The 20,807-nt window shown below is 44.0% G+C and overlaps 2 protein-coding genes across 2 annotated transcripts in view; one reads left to right on the top strand and one right to left on the bottom strand.

Moving 5' to 3' along the window:
* Positions 1 to 20,807, top strand: part of LOC120850102 (cytochrome P450 3A18) — a 45,997-nt gene that overhangs the window by 9,133 nt on the left and 16,057 nt on the right. Inside the window, exons 2-3 of the mRNA XM_040222465.3 lie at positions 15,736 to 15,933; positions 17,631 to 17,820. Of these exons, the coding sequence (XP_040078399.1) occupies positions 15,754 to 15,933; positions 17,631 to 17,820 (370 nt within the window). The 5' untranslated portion in view covers positions 15,736 to 15,753. The remainder of the gene's footprint in view (positions 1 to 15,735; positions 15,934 to 17,630; positions 17,821 to 20,807) is intronic.
* On the bottom strand, positions 7,176 to 8,678 carry LOC120850225. The gene is made up of 2 exons (XM_040222671.1): positions 8,474 to 8,678; positions 7,176 to 7,381 (listed from the first exon to the last, which is right to left on the bottom strand). Exons 1-2 carry the CDS (start codon positions 8,676 to 8,678, stop codon positions 7,176 to 7,178), a joined length of 411 nt encoding a protein of 136 aa, XP_040078605.1.

A 20,807-nucleotide genomic window follows, 5' to 3' on the forward strand; every position in this document is an offset into this window, starting at 1 on the left:
AAAACTAGGTTCCTTTTATGAAAATACGGTGTACCGTTAAATACCGGGCAAGCGCGCACTCAAACTTTGGAAATAATCGCAAAAAAATGGGGGATAGGTGCTTGTCCGGTCGTCAATTTTACATATAAATGTACTGTGCGTATTTTCTCAGATCTCACAAATTTGGTAATGGGCGCTTAATGTGGAATGGGCGGATGCACGGTATTCTACGGTATGTACAGGCAGTTAGCGGCATCCTACGCCTTGGTAAGCACAACCGCGCGTTGTGAAGTCCACCACCGGCGTGGCACAGGGCTCCGTCCTTACCTAGCATGTCGTCATATGCAAGGAATGTATACTCCGTTCGCCCCTAAGCTGAGACTAGAATCTCCGCCTTCAGTGCGAGCTCGCTGGCTTCTGCAGTGCTTTGGTTGCGCGTGCCTGCGTGATCGCACTTGTTTTAGCAAGGGCAGAAAGCTTGCGTTGAAGGCGGAGCTTCTAGTCTCAGCTTAAAAATGAATGGAGTATAGTCTAAACGCCATTGCCATTGCTTGAAAAACTGGATGTAAATAAGCTAATTGCACGAAACCGCGGTATCACGAAACCGTTGCAAGTAAAAAGCTACAAAGCATGGTGTAAACAGACCTTTACGCGAAATGAGCACCGTTTTTCTCTTTTACTGCTACTTTTATTACTTGGCGTATACCGGAATGCGACGCCGTCGTGTTTCAATGTGGCCGTGCATGGGGATATAGCCATGGAGTTATTATAATATATGCTAAAGGTTGCGAAGACCTGACAGTGTGAAGTTACTTGAATGAACATCATGTCTGACCACGCCTTTTATTCTAGTGAGGAGGAGTACAATTCATCGAAGAGAATGACGAAATAACGGTGGCGTCCGTCCCTCTGTCGTGGTTCGACTTGAGTATGAAACAACGGCAGGTGGCCAAGCAAAATGCCTGGGGCGGACATCTTGTCTCGTGTGCGACCGGGCCAAGCAGCAGACTCTGACTGGCCTTCGTTCAGAGCATCAAGTTTGCAGAAATACAGTAAGTATTATTTTGTACTGTTCCTTTTCATCTAAAGTCCTGATAATGTGCTAGCACACGTTTTTCATCTGCCCTCTGTTAGCATGCTTGACCAGATTAGCTTGCGGCAGTTGCTCAATTTAGTTAGCTCCATAATCTTCTTAGTGACACATGCACAATTACAGTAGTGACCGAGTTCTTCAATACGCTACTGGTCACAAAACTTTCTCGTAATGCTGTGGGAAAGCATTGCATGCTGCCAAGAACGGCCGTGGTGCTGTCCTACTCTGGAGAGGTTCGACGGACAGCTTAGAGTGTTGTTTTTAGGTGCAGCAAGTTCGCTTCGGCGCCGTGCTGTGCAGCTTCTGTTTGTACCTTGAAATGTTGTACCAATGGCCCGATTTTGGTGTTTTGTGAGATTGAGATCTCGGCAGGCTTGTACTGAGGGAGCTGACCTTTCTTTAACAGACACGTCGCCTGCTAACGTGAGTAAAGAGGGAGGGTTTGTCTGCCCTAGAGTGTCATTTGCTGCGGGAAACAAGACGCCGCTGCGTCGTCTGCTACCAGAACCGAAGAAAGGTGGATCATCTGTTACACACTGTATGCTGCAAGTGAAACGATAGAAAACAAAGTTGCTTTGGGAACTTCTGCTATTTAACAAGGGGTGCAATTGATGACCTGTGCTTTACTTGGAAGTGCCAATTCATTCTAAAGCGTCATATGCCTAGGCGCGAGGTATCATGTGACCACAGAGCAGCCGCTTGCAGCCAATTTTGTTTTCTATACCAGGGCAAGTGTTCTTAACGGGATTCTCTCCCATTCTTAGACGGTTGATAGTTGAAAAAAAGGCCGTCCTGAAAGCCCAGAAAATGGCAGTTCCAACAAGGGTACAGGCACCAAGCTAGGCCTAATAGGCACGGACCTATATATCAGATTTTTAAACTGGTGCTTATCGCAGCCAAGCGCAGCGCGTCTCGCGTGCATCGCCGACGCATCAGTATTTTTATTTCCTTTGATTGTCAAAAAACATCATAAAACTTTGTGGGAGCATTCACTTTGACCATACAAGCCAAAACTGTGACGTTCTGAAAATTGGGGCCGTGTCTCCTTTTCAGAAAGTTTATTTGATTAACACATTTTTTTATTACATTTATGAATATTGCATACAAATTATAATGTCTCTTAAATTTTTACAAAAATTTGAAACACTCACTGTGTCTGGCAACCGTTCCAAAGCTACCCAAACCATCCGAAACACCTGAAGGTTCAAGCGTTCTTCTGAAACTTCCCGAAACCCAAGTTTCTGAAAAAGTTTCTTCGCATCATCAGTGCATAATGTTGATCAGCAAAATGGATAATGCTTTCTTATGCCTTGGTTATCTTGCAGCCTTCGACGCTCAGCTGCTTAGGCCGTGATAGACCTGCACATCCAGAATGGGCACCTACAGCAGCAGAACAGGGAACTGCAAGTCTGTTGGGCAGGTGCTCGGGCACGTGGTGTCTTTCAAGCACCAGGGAGAGCAGGCGAGGCCTGGGGAACAGGTGACGCCCCAGGAACTGGCCAGGCCTGAACCACCCGAGCTGTTCCTGATGCCTCTCCGCAACATGGAACAGCTTAGTGCTGCAGAAGCGCAGCTGAAGAACTTCACCAACAGGACACTGCCGGTATTTATGTGTCCTCTTTTTCACAATATTGACGGGCATAAGGCTGCGATTCTTACTTTGTGGTTTAACTTGGGTTATCTGAAGATTTATGCAAATGGGGTTGGAATGTGGACTGAAGCCTTTTACCGTAATATTTCAAATGGATGCCCACCCAAACTATGTTTTAAACACAGTCAGTGGCAAATTAAAAATGAGTAAGTTGCCGTCCCTTCATTACGGGCCTTCTGTTATTTATAACAGCAGAGTGCATGCACAGCCAATGCACATCGGAAGGCTATTTATTGTAAGGGGTACCCTTAAACTGAACCCTGCGATAGAATTGTGTCAAGGTGACGCAACGCCAGTTGCACGTTTTGCAAGTCAGCTTTAGTAGCCTGCGTAAAGTTTTTGCAATTGTTAAACTGCGTTTCATAGAGGCTACTGAAGGGAGAAATGATGGACGGTGGCCACCAAAAATTAAATATTTGTGCATCTTTACATTTTTGAACAGTTCTTTCCACCCGAAGGTCGTGTAGACAAGAGGCCTTCATGTGCATCCTCATTGAACGGCATTTTAAGTCTTTTTCAACTGCCGCTTCTTGAAATATTTTTAAGTAAAACATTTCACAACGGGGGAAGTAAAATCGCCCAACACATTTGCCTTTGGGTGCTTACAATATGTCGGCCTGCAAATAATCATAAATCATGCTGATTTGCTACGACACTTCTGCCCGTTTTATCCTTAGAAGTTAAATTCCGCACCTGCAACAACTCTCGCCGTGAGTATGTGTGTGGAGCACGCACAAACCTGCCTGCGTGCTTTTTGTGTTTAATGCTTGCTTGACAGAAGGATCGAGATGCTGTAGTATATTATGGGCTTCTTTTGGTTTTGTTCCTGTTCTCACTTGAGGCTATAGTCAAGAGATCTAAATATTTAGGGCGATAAATTCATTTGCGCTTTCGGCATCTGCTACAGAAGTAAAGGTACATGCTTGAAAATAACTTTTAGCCTGGTCTAAAATCACTTTTGAGCGTGCCCACCACATGCGTATGCCCAAACAAATTTGTAAGGGGTTGCCAGATAAATCTTAATTCCATCTTTACTTTACATTAGTAGTGCATTTTCAAAATGATTTTAACCAGTCCTAACCGAAGGTCACCCTATGAGAGGAAATCAAATTTTCCAAGGTGAAAGAGTAACTCTCATTGCATCCGCCACTTTATTCAGGGGGTGTGAGTGCATGCGTAGCTGTGTCTCCAGGCATAGCATACGGTAGTCGCACAAGCGATTATTACACGAGGCGAGCTTGAGCTGAGTAAGTTTGTTCATTGGCCTACAGGGCCACCACTGAGTCAGCACTAAACAAAAATATGGAAAGGTAACTACTCATACTGTGCTGCTGTTGCCATTTTTTGCAACTATGATGACGGTTTTGGTCAATTCCTGCCTTTTTATGCCTTTTTCAATTCCAGTCTTCGTAAAGTCGTAAAATAGGTGATAAATTTGCAGGGTGACTAACCGGCAGCTAGACTAAGCTTCAACAAAGTCAAGATGCGCAGGGTCTTGAATGCACTGTTCTGAGAACCACATACATTATTAAAATTACTGAGTGGATGCTGATGGGCAAAGAGGATCCATCAAAACGTTTGCACAATTTGAACGTTGCAACGAATTTGACTGACTATTGAGATTTAGGAGAGTATGGAGGGAAATATTTTAATCTTTCTGGTTTCGTCTAAGACAAGTAGAGTTGCCATATATTCTAATATTTTTTATTCTCTCTCTAGTAAATATGGTAAAATTTTGATGCATGTATAGTGTGGCTTGCTGCATTTACCTGGGCATTCACATTCTCTTACTTGAGACATGTTATGCATATAAATAACTTTATTGACATATTGAGAACGCATTTTGTCTTTCTAGGAGGGGCAGCTCGTCGTGTCTCTAGGAGACAACAAGAACCTGCAGAAGGTGGTGCGAGAGATGGTGGGACGCCTGTTCTCAAAGCAAGTCCAGGAGCAGTTCTCCGGCCCTTCTGGGCTACCAAGGAAAGTCAAGGTTGAAGGACGCCATGATGTGTAAGGTGGTCATCGGTAATGCATATTTTTTACTAGCTATTAAATTGATGGTATCTCTATTGGAGCTCAATAGACAAGCACAATCTTTGAAATATGTTGACAATTAAAGGGAAACTGAAACACTTCTGGACAAAACAACGAGTTATAGGTGACTTCTGGCGTATTTTTGTCCTGTGAATCCGAATATCGCTTTCGTTTTCCCCGAAGGTGTAACTAGACGCGAGAAAACACGAAAAACCTCAGAGCAGCCGTGACGTCGTACTAGGATCTTTGGGGCGCCAAGCACGTGTCGCTCGTGTGGGTGGCGCGTGCAATTGCAAGCTTCCCAGTTGTATTTTTCCACACTGACGCCAGTTGTGGCATCTATTTCTGACCTTTTTCCAAATTCAAGAAAAAGGTCAGAAATAAATTTTACAAATTTATTTCTGACCTTTTTACAAATTCAATTTTCCGAAAACTTTCAGCATGACGTCACGCCCCGGGAAGGAGGGGCTTCAGCTGTACTTTAGAAATTAATTTCTGCTTCTCCATGCACCGGATTGAAAAAATAAACTCGATATTCGTGATCCTGGAGGCCATATCAAGACGATTTTGGTGTTCTTCCTCAAATACAGAACAGCTTCAGTTTCCCATTAAGTCTTGCAAAATGCAAAATTTAAGTCGTCAGTTCCTGTCGCTTTTTTTTTTTTTTTTAATTTGACTTGCATTTTCTATTATGAATATCTCCTGTGTTAGCATTCTCGGAACCTTCATACTGAAAAGCAGCGTTTTAAAGGAACTGTGAAAAAAGGTTTTTGTTGGTCTTGTTTTGTTAACCTGTTAGTTTCCAGGTTGAAAATCTAATGACGACCATTTAGAGGCCTTGGTCCGTAGAGTGTCAGTTGGGGAAGTTTTGCTCTTTTTTTAGCCACTCATCTCTGCACCCCACCCCGTCTCACCCCCCATTTCAGATTAATAGGATGTTGCGTGAAATAGCCATATGCCTCCATAGAATCTGCACCTTAGCGTGGTAGCCAAACCCACAATCTCCACCTCTGTGGTGCTCTCTTTCTGTCACCTTTGAATTGCAGGCTGGTGAGGGACCCATATTTACACAAAGGAAACGCTCGCAAACTGCAGTGTTTGAACAGCACCTTGTGTGTAGCTAATATGCAAGATATTGGCTTCCCCTATTTCTCAACTAATCTGTGTGATCTGACAATTCTCTTTACAGGTGCCATACAAAGTCGCACTCGTGCAGCGTGGACGCGGTGCAGAAGTGGCTGACGGCCAGGGAGGCGGGCAAGGGCAATAGAGTTAAAAAGACGGACACTCCACTGGTGGTTCCAACCGCCTTTGACGATGAGGGACACTCTGGCTGAGGAGCTAGCTGCTATGGATGCACGAGTCACAATAAAGAATGTCACGGTAAAAAACATTTTGTATGTTCCCTTCTTGTACTACTCACAATATGCATCTGGGCGACAGATGAATGGGACATGTCGTCTCAACGAGTATACAGTAATTGCCATGAGTATACTGTATACATGGAGAAAGTCAATTGTTCACACAGAATTGTTTCTTAAAATTGCACAAATACTAAACCGGCTTTTTTCAGTTCAAGTCCGAAAAACATGTTAAAAACGGTCAGCACCTATAAAGATATGAAAACCAATAAAATGGTTTGGACTGAGAAATTTAGCATTTCCACGTTTAAGTCAATTTGATCTACTGAGAAGTTGGCTGTTCAAAAATGCAGTAGGATGTCATTCCTGGGCTTTAAAGCCTGACACAGCTAGCATTCTGCTGGTTCTATGCTGGATACACTGAATGACGCATACGCTGGTGCTGATCCGCAATTTCGCAGGCACTGACCCGCAATTACGCTGGCACTGATCTGTTTTTACGCTGGGACTAATCCGCAATTGGACTGGCTCTGACCCGGAATCACGTGGCACACTGATGGTTTCCTACCGTACCACCAGTTCCATGCCGGGGATATGTGTCGGGAGCTCGCTGGGAACATCCCGTATTCCCGGCATCCCGGTTTCCCAATAAGGTCCCGGTACCGGCCGGATTCCGGCATTGGGCCCGGCCGATGTCGCCCCTTGGGGCGTTTCCGGTACTGGCCGGTATCGCTATCCCGGCAGGCCAATACCGCCCCATCCCCAACCCGGCGTGTTGTGCTACTTGGAAAATGCAAGTGTCGTCTGAAACATCATTTATTGAGTGTAAAATGGGAATTGCCTCTGTTATCTGAAGAGATCTTTTAGCTGCTTGCAAGGGCTTCGAAAACTATAAAGATAAAAAAAGAATGCTTGAAAAATATGTTTATTCAATGTATGTGTTACCTGGCAGTAAGCGCTTCACAATCACAAGCCGCGGTAAGCTGCAAAACAATTCTTGTGCAGCCGCTTTTCGCACTAATGGCATTTGTTGGTAGTGTTTTTTTTTTTTTTTTTTTCACTCCGCGCACCTTTCTTGTGTAGCGCAGAAAATGTAGTGACCGTCAGTATTCATTTCCGAGATGCTGGAATAAACCCGAAGTCCAGGTCGCAGGGCGAGTTTCTGCTTCAGGTGGAGCAGGGACATGGCGACGTCCCGCGTGAAAGCTAGGTGCGTCATGGCGGCATCTGTGCCCTTGTGAAGTTCGCAGTGAAGGATCCATCCTGCAACTACAGTCATGTTGAGACTATTGCTGAAAAGATTCCACCACCAATTTTTGCTTCTAAGCCTTGGGCGGTAGCTACCAAGGAGGCGGTCCATAATATCCCCACCCTTAACTTCAACTTCAACTTTATTGTTTTTCTCCAAGGGAGAGGGGGAGGGAAAAAAAAAGCAGACTGTTGTCGCTTGGCAGAGTTTCTCCTCCCCACCAGCAACGAGAGAAAACTATTTTACATACTAGTGACCCGTAGAACAAGATTTACATAGGATCAAAACACACAACATTAAACAAAAAACAAAAACAAGAAAAATCTGACGTACTTTACGAACATTTTTTGCAGGTCGGAGGTCCCATCAAGAATAGGCACAAATAACACTAGAGAAACAATGAACGAATATCCTTTCTGCTCAAACCCATCAAGTCCGTGCCCAGTCTATGTGTACTATTTATAACATTAGGCAACGAGTGCTGCAACATCTGGAGGCCGTAGCCTGTTTTTGAACGAGGCGTTGACCATGCGTCAACACAACGGCCTGCATATGCAGGCACTCTCCGCTTCATATTGGCGATTGAGAGAAAAACAAGTTGATTTTGCCTTACAGACGTTTGATATGTTAGGAGAAGTTTATAATTATAATGCTCTGTAATTGGAACTATATGAAGGTTTTTGAAAAGTTGTAATGTGTGAGCGTTGAACTCCGCATTGCACATAGAATTATTCTCTTCTGGAGAACGTGCAAGTGATGCATATTTGTAGCCGTTGTGCTACCCCAAGCAAGGAAGCAGTAATTATAGCAAGAGTAAAAGAGGGAGTTATAAATAAGGATTAAGACCGAAAGGGGTAATATATGACGGGATTTATAAATAATGCCCACAACTTTTGAAATTTTGCCAGCTATGCATTGTACTTCGGCGTCCCAGCTCATGTACTCATTCATTATATTTTTTTTTATCAGATATGGTGGCGCAATGTCTACCCTTTTCTTGAACCGTCGTGAAAAGCGCTTTGCAGTACAAACAGGCTCATGGCTGAGATGGTTAGAGGCAACTGTGACCACTGCGTTGTCGCGCCATCTGCATGCGTATACCGCACCGTCACGCTTGTAGTCGAAAGCTCCTCTCTCCTCTTGTGCGATGTCTTTCTGGCTCCTCAGCGGACAACTTCCCATTCTTGTTTCTCGTACAGTCCCCGTCGCTCTTATTGCTTCGTCAGCCAGTTTCGTCAGGAGACCGTAAGAGGTGAAAAAGTTGTCGAAATAGTCCTCATGTTGCTCAGGACTAGACAGGACAGATACCATGTTGCTAACCACCCCGAGCCCTAGGGGAGCCTTGTCATTCTTCTCCTTTCTTCCGCAATATATCTCCATCGCATAGGGACACCCATATGGAGAGCACATCATCCATATCTAATAGCCAAATCTAATGGCCTTCCCGCGTATGAACATTTCGCACGAGTGGTGGCCATAATAGGGCACCATGGATTCGTCGATGCTGAGGCTTTCGTGGAACACTCCAAACTGGAGGAAACATTTTGAAATATCGTCGTAAAGTGGCCGAATTTACGCCATCTTCTCGCCTGCTTTCAACTGAGTGTGGTCCACAATGTGAAAAAATCTTTTCAGTTGCCTGAACCTATTGCGGGGCATCACTGTCGCCACTAAATGCACGCAAAGGTCTTCAGCCGTACTCCAGTAAGAGTCTTCGGAGGGAACGGGGTGATGACCACTGAGAAGTAAGAAACCAAAAAAACTGCCCAATATCCGCTGCTGTGACGCCCAACTCGGTTCCTTTCTGGAGTCCATACCTTGTAGTCATTTCAGCGAGCAACCCAAGGTATTCGGGAGAAATAATTTTGCTGAACAGCAAAAAGGGGCTCATGTTTGCAAGCTCAGGAAACTCCTCTACCAACGGCCGAGGGCGCTGGTTGGCAAGTGTTTTCTGGAACGTACAATGTTGACTTTATTCCGCTCTATTAGAAGGCTTTGGGGTCTTGTTCCCCGCCTTGGTAGAAGCTTTGTGCCGTTTTCCCGAAAACGCTGAGGTACCCACCACCGTTCTCTCACGGGTTTTCCTCGCGCGTCTCTTCCGCTGTGGCTCGAGACTGGTGCACTCCGGAGAATCAACGTCATCATCGCTGCAGTGCATGACTTTGACGTGGCCACAAACGTCAGCGGGAACAACCTTAGAGACGTCATATTCGTTCACGTGCTCTTCGTCAGTAATGTTGCCATCTTCGTCAGGTGGCAACTGGCATATAGATGCATATTCGCGTTCTTCATCGGAAAGGCTGAACAAAAGCTGAACTGCAGCCTCCAAAGTAAGGAAGAGTTGAGTCATGTCCTAAGAGGAGATCATTCCATGGTAAAGAAGTGTGCCACCACAAAAAAAGGAAGCCATAAGGTTGTTCCCTACTTACATTGACAAGTTGTGATATTGCCACGTACTGCACGTGGACGCCGCGGCTTACTCGTGCTTCGTGCTGAACAATCTCAAAAGAACGGCAAGGAAAGCTGCCATTCAAGTTTATGCCGACCGCCGCACAGGGGGCTCTACCAACAAGACTAAAAACTATGCCGAAGTGCAGGCTCCAGTTTACGTTGAATTTTGCTACTGTCAAATGCCAATGTTCCAAAAATGGAACGTTTGCAAAAACCTCAATGCAAGTGAAAGACGGAAAGGCTTTGGTTATTTATTTCTTTATCACATAATCGCCAATATGAATTCCCTTTATTTTATATTTGCTTTGTTCATTTGAACGCCATTTTTTCTTGCGAAATGACGGGACCCACAATTGGCTGTTAAAAAACCCAAAATATGTCATTTCACAAACACTGATTCAAAGTTTTTAAAATGACAGATAGTAGAAGCTAAAATTGCGGGGTTTTCCACAGTCATTGAAGAGTATGCGAGAACAAAAATTAAAAACAAAGGTATATATTTCGAAAGAGAACAAAAAATCGAGTTCCACACGTTCCAATTTTGGAACATTGGCAAGTAAAATGTTAAAGCTCTTTCTGAGCGGCGGAAGAATGCTAGACTAAAGTATATTTTTATGATGTATCATGTTTTTTTTCAACATTGACTACACCCCGTATTTGAAACCCCGTATAACTCGCATTCTCAGAAATAGCCATTCTAAAATGATCCAGCCTTTTCAAAGTAGAGTTAATGTATTTCACTGTTCTCTCTTTCCTAAAACAATAGATGAACGGAACCTTCTACCGCAGGAAATTGTGAACTCAAGTTCCCCTACAGAGTTTTTAAATAATTTAAAGCGCTTTCAGGAACTAGTTTGTTCATTGTTACTATTGAGTGGTGCATGCCGTTTGCTAGTTTAATAATGTTGTCTTTGTAATATGATATCAAATTATACTTGTTGATGCGGTGTTTCTAGTTTTCCTGCTGCTGCTTATTTCTGTACATTTTTACTCTCCTGTAATGTATGCGGTGTTCTTGTTTTATTGCCGTTGTTTATTACCATACTTTTTTTTACCCTCTCCTGTAATGACCCCAAGAGGGGTTAAAGTATCTTGAAATAAATAAAATAAATAGAATACCGCTAAATTTAGCCGGGAGTTCGAATTGACGCATAGTTCGCGTGACATCAATTTTTTCACTTGGCATACAGATCACGCGACACTAGGTCACGTTTGTTTATTTCCCCTCTAAATTCAGCAGCAAACTGTATTGGTGTAACAGGATGTTCAAGTGGGCGAGTTAATACATGACTACAACGTAAAAACACCCCCCCAACCCCCCCCCTCCTCCCCCCCCCCAAAAAAAAAAACAACAAAAAAACAAAAGGCGCAAGTGATGAGTGACCACACGCAGAAATGGCGTTTATGTCCAAGGACGTGAATTTTCCCGGTAAACCTTGCTAAAAAACCGACGTATCGGTCACGTTACACCGATTTCTTCACTTGGTGTATAGATACGGCCCCTAGTTTTTGTGTAAAATTCGATATTTCCCTATATTTCTACTCCGAACACACTTTTTTTTATAAAATTGGGTTAAACCCGATTTCTTCGCGAATTCGTAAGAAAAATTACGAGAGGTTCACCTTTTTTTCTGTTGTAAAAATGGGAAGCTTCTAAACGAGAGTTGTTGAAAGCGCGCATCACAGAAGCAATGCAAAAAATATTCGAGTTCTTCTTTTTTTGTAATTTAGTGAGCGCTACCCCAGGAGTCCTGACTACGGAATGTAGCACGGGCGTGCTGCTTTCCAATTGCAAGCTTTGATGTTGAGAAAACATTCAGTTGAGATATGTCTGAAAACTGGACAGTTGTACTATAGGGAGAGAAATGCTGTGCATGCAGACGATTATGCATGTCAACAAAAATTTGTTGAAATTGGTATGATCAAGCGAGTTTTTATACCACGTCTTAATCTGATTATCTGCACATTAATGACTTGTTTGCATAAGTAAAACATTCCGTGCACTGAAACCGATCAGTACTTTTTATTGTTACTTATATTAATTGATGTATATATAACCAGAAAAAAAAAACGGAATTCTGTAATAGTTTTGGAAAAACCTAACTTCTTTCCTATTGCGAGCTCGTAAAATTCTGCCCGGTTTTTATTCGCAGACTGCTGAAAAAATATAAAACCCGTAAAGGAAGGGCGCGTTGTACAGGTCCCACGTGACGTCAATTTCCTCGCTAGATTTAATGAAACATACACATGTTGCAACAACGGACATCGGAAGGACAGACAAAAGTTTGGGAGTGGGGGTCCACTTACAAATCATTTCATGCACCGATAATTTCACTAGAGCCCTACGCGCGTTATGCGAGCAAAGTCAAATACAGGGTGTCACAAAAAAAGAAAAAGTACACGATAAAATGGCCTGCAAAAATAAAATAAACTTGACGAATCTCGTAACAACTTTTCTCGAAAATGTATTTAACTGGTCACATTGTTTTGCGAAAATTTGAAGTCGGAACTCCAAGTACAAAAAAATAAGAAAATAAAAATCTGATTTTTTTTTTCACCGGCGGAGTGGCAGCTGTTGGGGAGGCACCGAACGACGGCCATGTTTCTTTGCCTTATCCAGAGATGGCGCTTCAGGAAATCTAACTGGGCAGCCTGGACTTAAAGCCCCTACGTGCCGATTGAAAAAGCGCGCTTTTATCCGAGTTTTTGGTTCCGCGGGATATTTGCTAAAATAAGGTTGTTTGGGTTTTCAGTTATGTTTCACGATGCAGGAAGTATCACGCCATAAATATGAATAAGTAACACCGCCAAATGTTACTCTAGAAACGACGTAGCTTCGCCTGCGGCGGTTCTTGTTTCGTGCATCGTCCGCTTTCGCAGTTTGACGCTTGAATGAGACACGGGAGGCAGCCAGGAGTGCGCCCGAAAAAGCAGCGATTTGGTGGCTCTGAAAAGAGCCGTTGAAATCTGAACTGCGGTCTCCGTAGTTGCGGTCAAAGGCTTAATCACACACCGATACACTCGCATGAGGAAACACAAACATTTAGACTTCCAGCTCGAGCTCGACGTGCTCGCCGCAAACTTCGATACATCTTTCCAGCCTCCTTCGTAGTCCTAGAAGACCGCCTCTTGCAATTCATCACTGATGGTCTCGAAAGCGTCGATAGGCTCTTCCAGCTCCGGGGTGGTCCTCTATCGCCGGGCGTACACTTGGGCCTTTACATACTTCCTGACAAAAAAAAATCGCAAGGGGTGAGGCCAAGCCATATTCGGAAAGCCGCGGCCCAACCAGCTTTCTGGAAACTTGCGGTTGAGCCAGGCTCTCACGTGGGTTGCATAGTGGGGAGGGGCCCCATTCTGTTGGAATGTGCAAAACGCACGTTGCATATGCGCAGATTCCAGCTCTGGTAAAATCTCTTCCTAGAGCATCCTGAGGTACGAGTAACCCATCAATATCGAGTCGACAAAGAACGGGGCGACGACACTCTCTGGCCATATGCCGCATCACACGACGATTTTCGGTGACTGAACAGCATGTTCGGTCAACCAGTGCGGGTTCGTGCCATAGCACAACCTGCAGATTTGCTTGTTGACGCGGCCGTCGAGATGGAAAACAGACTCGTCCGTGAACAAGAGGAACTGCAGGTGGCAGGGGTTGGCCTGAATCTGCACCAGCTCGTACTCAGAAGACTGCACTCACCGTGCGTAGTCCTCCGGCTTCAATTCGTGCAGGAGCTGCGCTTTGAACGGGTACATTCGCCGGCGAAGCACACGCCACACGAAGCCCCCCCCCCCCCCCCCCCCCCCCCCCCCCCCCCCTCCGCCCCCGGCTTGCGCTGAGTTGACGAGAAGCACGCCTGAGCGAGAGGCGGAGCGCCGCTTCGAAATCGTCGAGAACGGCTTGCTGCTGTCTTTGTTTCGGCGACGTTTCTGCAGTGTTCGGAGGTTTTGGTTTTCACGTTTCCGCCTTGAACAAACCTTGTCACCCGCTTGATGATAGTGGGCCTAGAGGTTGGTCTTCTGTTGAAGACGGTCCTGCACTTCATTCGCACTTCCTCGAAGATTCCTGACGTTGTATACCAAAGAACCTCCTGGAACCTCTCGCTGGAACTCACTTGACACATGGTGAGGTGTTGAGCATAATAATAAAAGAAAACAGCGTTAAAAAATGAAGTAAACACACAGTGGCAAAAGTGCGAACGTCAAACTTTGAAAGCAGACGATGCACGAAACAAGAACCGTTGGAGACGAAGGTACGCTATTTCTGGAGCAGGATTTGGTGTTTTCTTTTTATTCGTATTTATGACGTGACACTTTCTGCACTGTGAAACTTAACTGAAAATCGAAACAACATTATTTTGGCAAAAATCCCGCGGAAGAAAAGACTCGGATAAAAGCGCGCTTTTTCGCTCGGCGCGTAGGGGCTTCACGTCAAGTGAATCTGTAGCGCCATCTCTCTATAAGGCAAAGAAATATGGCCGTCGTTCGGTGTCTCACCGACAGCTGCCGCTCCGTCGTTTAAAGAAATAGAGTTCCATGTATACACGTTTGCAAGTCCGGTCTCAGGGCGCCACCATCTTGTCCAGTGGGGTGCGCTTGGGCGCGGCCATAATCCGATTAGGATGCCTTAGCAAGGCTTGGTAATCGGATTATGGCCTTCTCCAAGAGCACCCCAGCGAGCAAGATAGCAGCGCCCTGAAGCCGGACTTGCGACACGCTGTTTACCAACGAGCCCGCGTTTGTTCACACCCGGTGTGGGCACTGCGCGTGCGCAGAAACCGAACTCGCGTGAAGTGAAGTGTCTGCGCATGCGCAGTGCCATCGACAGCGCCACCGCAGCTGCGTGACGTCAGGGTCCCGTGTTGGTCTATAGGCTCCCTACTGTATAAGTTGCGCGCTTATCCCTGTAGCGCCAACGCTCCTGCACGGAACGGGATTGTGCACATTAAGTAGGCGAATAGCGGCGCCGCGCTCTTAAGGCGAAGTGGCCGTACCGGTGGTTTTCCTGCGCGGTACTTGGATTTTGCTCTTCATGTGATTTCATCTCGACGATAGCGGCGCGGCGGCACGTGGAAAACGGACGCGCAACTCTGGCTGCCAACTAAAAAAAAAACTGTTTTTATTTTCTTATTTCTTAGTACTCGGAGTTCCGACTTGAAATATTAGCCCAACAATTTGACGAGTTAGACATTTTCGTAAAAAGCTGCTACAAAATCCGTCAATTCTTTTTTTTTTTTTTACATTTGCAAGATATTTTAGCGAGTAAAAATTTGTTTTAACCCTGTACACGAGCGCGAAGGTCTTTGCGAGGGAGCTTGCCCTGCACGGGAATTAAGAATCCTTAAAGCTTAAGGATACCTTAAAGGGAACGCGTCTCGTGTTTAAATTCGAATCACGACACTCGCTCTATGTGCCCACAAAATAAGCTGTACTTAAAATATCAGCACTTCAGTTTGGATTATCGTTTGGCTACCGCCATTTTGGTGCTTAGTGCACAATGGGCACAATTGGCGATCCATGCTATTCGAAAATGCGACTTCTGTGAGGTCTAGATACGGGATCAGAAGCTCAGGCGGCGTCGTAGTCCTTTGTCGCTGACTGTTTTTTTACATTTCTGGGTGGCCGAAAAACATGTTCCGCAATTTCATTACAAGAAAGCTCCAGACAACTGGCAATTATGCTTTTAAGCAGCAATATGAGTGAAGTGTCGTTACCGCGGAGCGTAGCTTTCCAAGTCACGAGGCAAGAAGGCGGAAGCGGGATTGTGGCCGTTCGACCGTCAATTTCTGTAGTTACCATTAGTTCCCGCATGCCACTAATTGAAAGCTCACAACTTCAGAAGTAGGCAGCTCTTTATTTTAAAAATGTCCGAGAGATAAACCTTCAAAGAAAATCCTTTTTTTTTTTTTTTGTGCAGTGAATTTCGCGCGGCGTCATGGGCACCTTGATGTGGAACGCTCTGGTGGCTGCAGTGGTGGCACTGGTGACCTGCGTCGCCTGGTGGATCCGTGACAGACGTCGAAAACACAGCTTCTTCAAAAATCACGGCATCCTCGGACCAGAACCGGGCCTTCTCTGGGGAAATAGGAAGGAGCTTAAGAAAGACGCCATTAACGTACGTAATGTAGACCCTTTCCCACTATTCAGCCTGAAAGTACGGTGGGAATGTACTGCGGCAAAGAAAGTAAAATGGCAAAGAAAAGTTCTGTTTTTTTTTCTTTTCAAGGTTGTGATTTCTGCTCATCATGAGCCTGGAGAAGTTTCTGCTCATCGTGGCAACCTGCCGCCCCGGCAGGTTGCCACGATGAACAGAAACTTCTCCAGGCTCATGTCAGATCAAATTCGAACAAATTCGTGTTATCAGATAAAAGGCACTCAGATATATAGAAAAAATAAATGCCTTAATTTTAAGCTCCATCCAACGAGGTAGAGGGGCTTAGAGCGATGAATTGGCATCCCGTTCATCAGCCAAAAGTGATCCCTGCTTGGCTGCCGCGATGTTGTACAATTTTGACCGCTAGACACGTGACCGTGCCAAATCCTGAGGCTTTTGCGCAAAACTGACCGAGATTTGTACTGCGATCGCAGTAAAAAGCATGATAAACTACTTTTCGATACTGTTAGCCCCAGAGATCAATGTCTAGCTTCAATAAAAACCCAAAATACAGCACCGCGGCTGACGGCAGCTAGCGGAGCCATTGCGAAGCTGCCCGAGTGTTTGTCGTAAAAGCACATTTTTGGACCTAAAACAAACGAAACATAACTCGTCTCATCAATACTGTTATTAAAGATCAATAATCAATCATTTGTGCGCGGCGCTTTGTTAAAATCTAGAACTATAAGGTCACGTCTCTAGTGGTCAAAAATGTGCAACATGGCGGTGGTTAATTAAGGGTCACTGTCAGCTGCCAGTTTATCGCTATAAGCCCCTCTTCCTCATTGCCTGCATCAGGCTTAAGACCCTGTCTGCCTTTCAATCTGTGGTTCAGGTAGCATATCAAATAATTGCTGTATAGCGCAAGGCAACGATGCAAGCCAAATGAAAGCAGAAATTATAAAGTACGGGACGTCCAGTGTTAATACTGAGCTCTGACCTTTATCTGAGCCAACTCACCCTTTTGGCTACGCCTTTGAATGCAAAATTCCACTGTAATGAAAGCCAAGCGAAATTTCATCCTCGTCCGTGGTGTCCGTGGCAAGTCACGTGACCTCAAGTCATGCAACGTCATGGCGTCACGTAAATCACGGTCTCAAAAAGAAAAAAACAAAAACGCGTAAGTTGTGCTCAGTGTTGGCTTTTACAATTTTCTTTAGAAAACACCAACTAAATTATTTTAAATCACCGCTGGGAACCGAGTCTTCAGTGAATAGTTGAAAGAGGGATGCTACGTTCGTTTCGAGCCTTTGACGAAGCCTGGCGCTGTTAAATCAAATCAGAAAAATGTTTTGACAGAATGAATAATGGGGCAAACTACTTAACTCCACTTTCTGCTGTGTATTATACATTTTAACGCCATATTATCAGACCGTCACCATGTAAAAACAGAAGAAAACAAATTATTAATCTAAAAATGTCATCATAGACTTTTTTTAAAATAAGTTAGTCGTCAGTCGGACAGTTGTTCAAATTACGTTGAGTACGTTCTCGCACCACCACATTTTTGTAATATTTGATCAAGTTCAGTTCCATATAAAGTACGCAGATCAACTTATAAACCGGGTGTTGGCTTAAGGTGGAGTTATACTCAAATAACCTTTGAGAAACCTTATTTGTCTTAATAATTCTTTACAAACACTTTTCGCGTTTCTTAGGTGATGGAGAATTGGATAGAACAGTATGGGAAAGTGTTCGGCTTCTACCAGTCAGAAGTGCCCTTCATCGCTCTTAGTGATGTGGAAATAATTAAGCAGTGCTTCATCAAGGAGTCCAACGTGTTCCACGACCGACCGTCAATTCCACTGAAGGTGGAGCCATTTGCGAGCAGTCTGCCCTTCCTCAACGGTGAGGTCGCTTTCCATTTTCCGGGGGGGGGGGGGGGGTGCTGCGCGTTAGCTAACGAAAGCACGCTGGGATTCCATTTCCCATGTATTTTGTCAAAATGGCAACGTGGGAGTTATTTTCTTTACATGCCACTACTAGAAGCTCGTTACATGGCACGTTAACAGCGCCTGAGTAAGAATCATTATATTCCGGTTCCGGGCCCGGGGGGGGGGGGGGGGGGGGGGGGGGGCGCACGAGCCCCGATGCCCCCCCCCCCCCCCCCCCCCCCGAACTCTACGCCTATGTTCTATCGGAATAGGTTGTATAATGAGTAGCCACCCTTGTTTGCTTCGAACTGTTTTATATAAGAACACTTTTTGACATGTTGCGAGGCCTTTTGGTATGTATATACTTGTTACTCGTTGTTTTGTAGCGTGCTTATGTGGTTTCTCTCTTATTTCAAGTTTTAAATTACAAGGAATATCGCAAGTTCGCCTACTTTACGTTCCTTTTTGAAAAAGTAAACCAAAATAAACATATTTTCGCAATCGTAGAGACGAACAATGCCAGTAAGGTTGCTTTATTTTAGTCATATGAGCACAGATTTCACACGATTGCTGCTCGAATAAAGGACATACAACCGATATATTGAATTTTTTTATTGGCTCTTCTTCTAGTCGACTATTATATAAAAAAACATGTAAAAATATTTTAAAACATTAGGTTTTTAAAAGAATTGCTTTTAAACTTTCAACATTTTTTATTTCTCACAACGTTTCCGTAAAGGTGACGGAGTGTCTAGTGAACAGATCACAATGACATTATTATATTTATAATGGGCTTGTTTTGGGCTTTCTAGAGAGCTGAAGAAATAAAATTTGCCTTAAGTACAGACAAAGTAAAAACCTGTCAAGTTTGACCAAAACTCGACCCGAACGAAGACTTTGACAATTTTTGAGCAAAAAATAAGATTGCTAAAAAATTTTTAATACACCAGGGTATCTTTATAGTGTCTATTAAATGAGGGAAAAAAAGTTAAGATGGAAGAGGAAAAATAGTAGAGGCAGCAGAGGTTCTCAAACATCCGACCTGCGACGGCAGGCAAAAATACTAGAACAAACAAAAATAAATAAAAGATATGCGGTTTGTACTCTCTTTCATTTGAGAAATTCCCCAAAAACATATTTCTTCGTCAAAAATAATAAAAAAAAAATTAGCAACTATTAGCCTGCCCGATTTGAGATGAAACCACCCATATTTATGGCAAACTAGAAGACTAAAAAAAAGCAACAGTGAATACTGCATAACAAGATCTCGAGCATCCATCAGAGATTTAAGACCGTGGGTCATGATGTAAAAATCATTTGGATGCTGTCGGCATTTGCACGCCATTACACAAAGGCATTTTCCCATCAGCATATAGGTTAGTCTACACAGACGTCTGGATCAGACTGGAGAGCAAACGATTATCTTATAACTATACGTCCTCCTGAGTCTGATTTTCGTTCCATTCTTGGTAAGCAGTAAGCATCAACTCCCTGAAAGAACGGAAGACCCGTTACAACAGTCTTTATAAGTGCCGTTCTTTCACGCAAAAAAAGGGATAGACGCCTTAGGCCTCTAAAAACGTTGACGGTTCACTTACACCATTTAGAAATTCTTGAAAGGTACGTCAGGCCCCTTAGAAGGCTACGATAAACATCTCAAACCCTTTAAATGTTTGAGGGGTATGTGAAAGCATTTGAGAAATCCTGGTGGGCCCCATAGACGGTTTTTCCATAGGGAAGATTGGTCGTCTTCATTGGTATGCCTATTAATTTATGAATTATTGGCTCCTTATTAGAGTGCTCGTTGGCTTTGATTTAACACACACTTACATAAAGTAGGTCTGATGCGTAGATGGGTTATGTTTACTACATCAGGGGATTCCTAGACATGTCAAATTCATTAATTAAAGAATGTAAATCACAATTCAATATATTCCTTAAAGTTTTTTTTAGAAGTAAAAGTTTCTAGATACTTCACTCCAATGTTTTAGGCGGAATGATAGATTAATATGGTGAAACAAAATATTATCTATGCGCCGACTGTCCTAGCACACAATTTTAGCTTTTTCCAGCTCTAGCTTTTCCACACATACTGTCATCTAACATCGGCATGTTTAACCCTACCGATATTGTTTATTTTTTAGAACGAGCAAGCTTACATAAATTGCGGGGAAGTTCATACAATTGCATAAAATATCTGGTAACGAAAGTTTACAGGATGCGTATTGAGACCGAAAAGGTGCCGTCAATGCGATTACAACATTACATTACAAGCAGCTATTTGTTTAACGTGGCATTGAACGGCCCTTGTTTTTGAGCTTTCGTCCATAAGTGCCATGACCGACTGTTCTTGAAGAAGCTTACAGCGCTGTTGACGATGGGCATTAATAAATCCAAAACGCTATAGCCAAATGATGGCTGGCATTTTTATCTTCCATCCACTCTCAGCGTGCCGCGCCAAATCTTTGCATACTTGTGTTTGACCTTACGCGTCAAAGACCTGCAATAAAAAAGCGTGACTTGTCAAGTAGGTTGCGCACTTGCAATCCTGCAAATAGGTAATGATTTTATCTCTAGCCGATCTTCTAAAGTGTTCTCTCGCATAATTAAGATAATGCCGGTAGCATTAGCCCTGCGTGGCTGCAGCGAATTAGTCTATCGCCGGTGCCGCTATGCCAACATCGGCGCCTGTGAGGTTCCTCTTGTTTTTGTTGTCCCAAGTTCACCACGTTAAAGCTTTAGTTTCCTAGTTTTTTCGTCTTTGTCACTGGTTATTAGTGACAATATTGAAAACCGACTTACATTATTCAGATCAGACTTTCAATAATACAATCTGAAATATTTATGCCACTGCCGGTTGTCACATAGCATTACGTTTTATATCAGTCCCACGAATCTCAGCAAACAGAACCAATAATAAAGTTCCCATTAGAGCGTACTCATCACACACTACACTGATGA

Source organism: Ixodes scapularis, unplaced genomic scaffold (genome assembly GCF_016920785.2).
Source record: "Ixodes scapularis isolate PalLabHiFi unplaced genomic scaffold, ASM1692078v2 PGA_scaffold3__209_contigs__length_174095766, whole genome shotgun sequence".
Classification (NCBI taxonomy): domain Eukaryota; kingdom Metazoa; phylum Arthropoda; class Arachnida; order Ixodida; family Ixodidae; genus Ixodes; species Ixodes scapularis.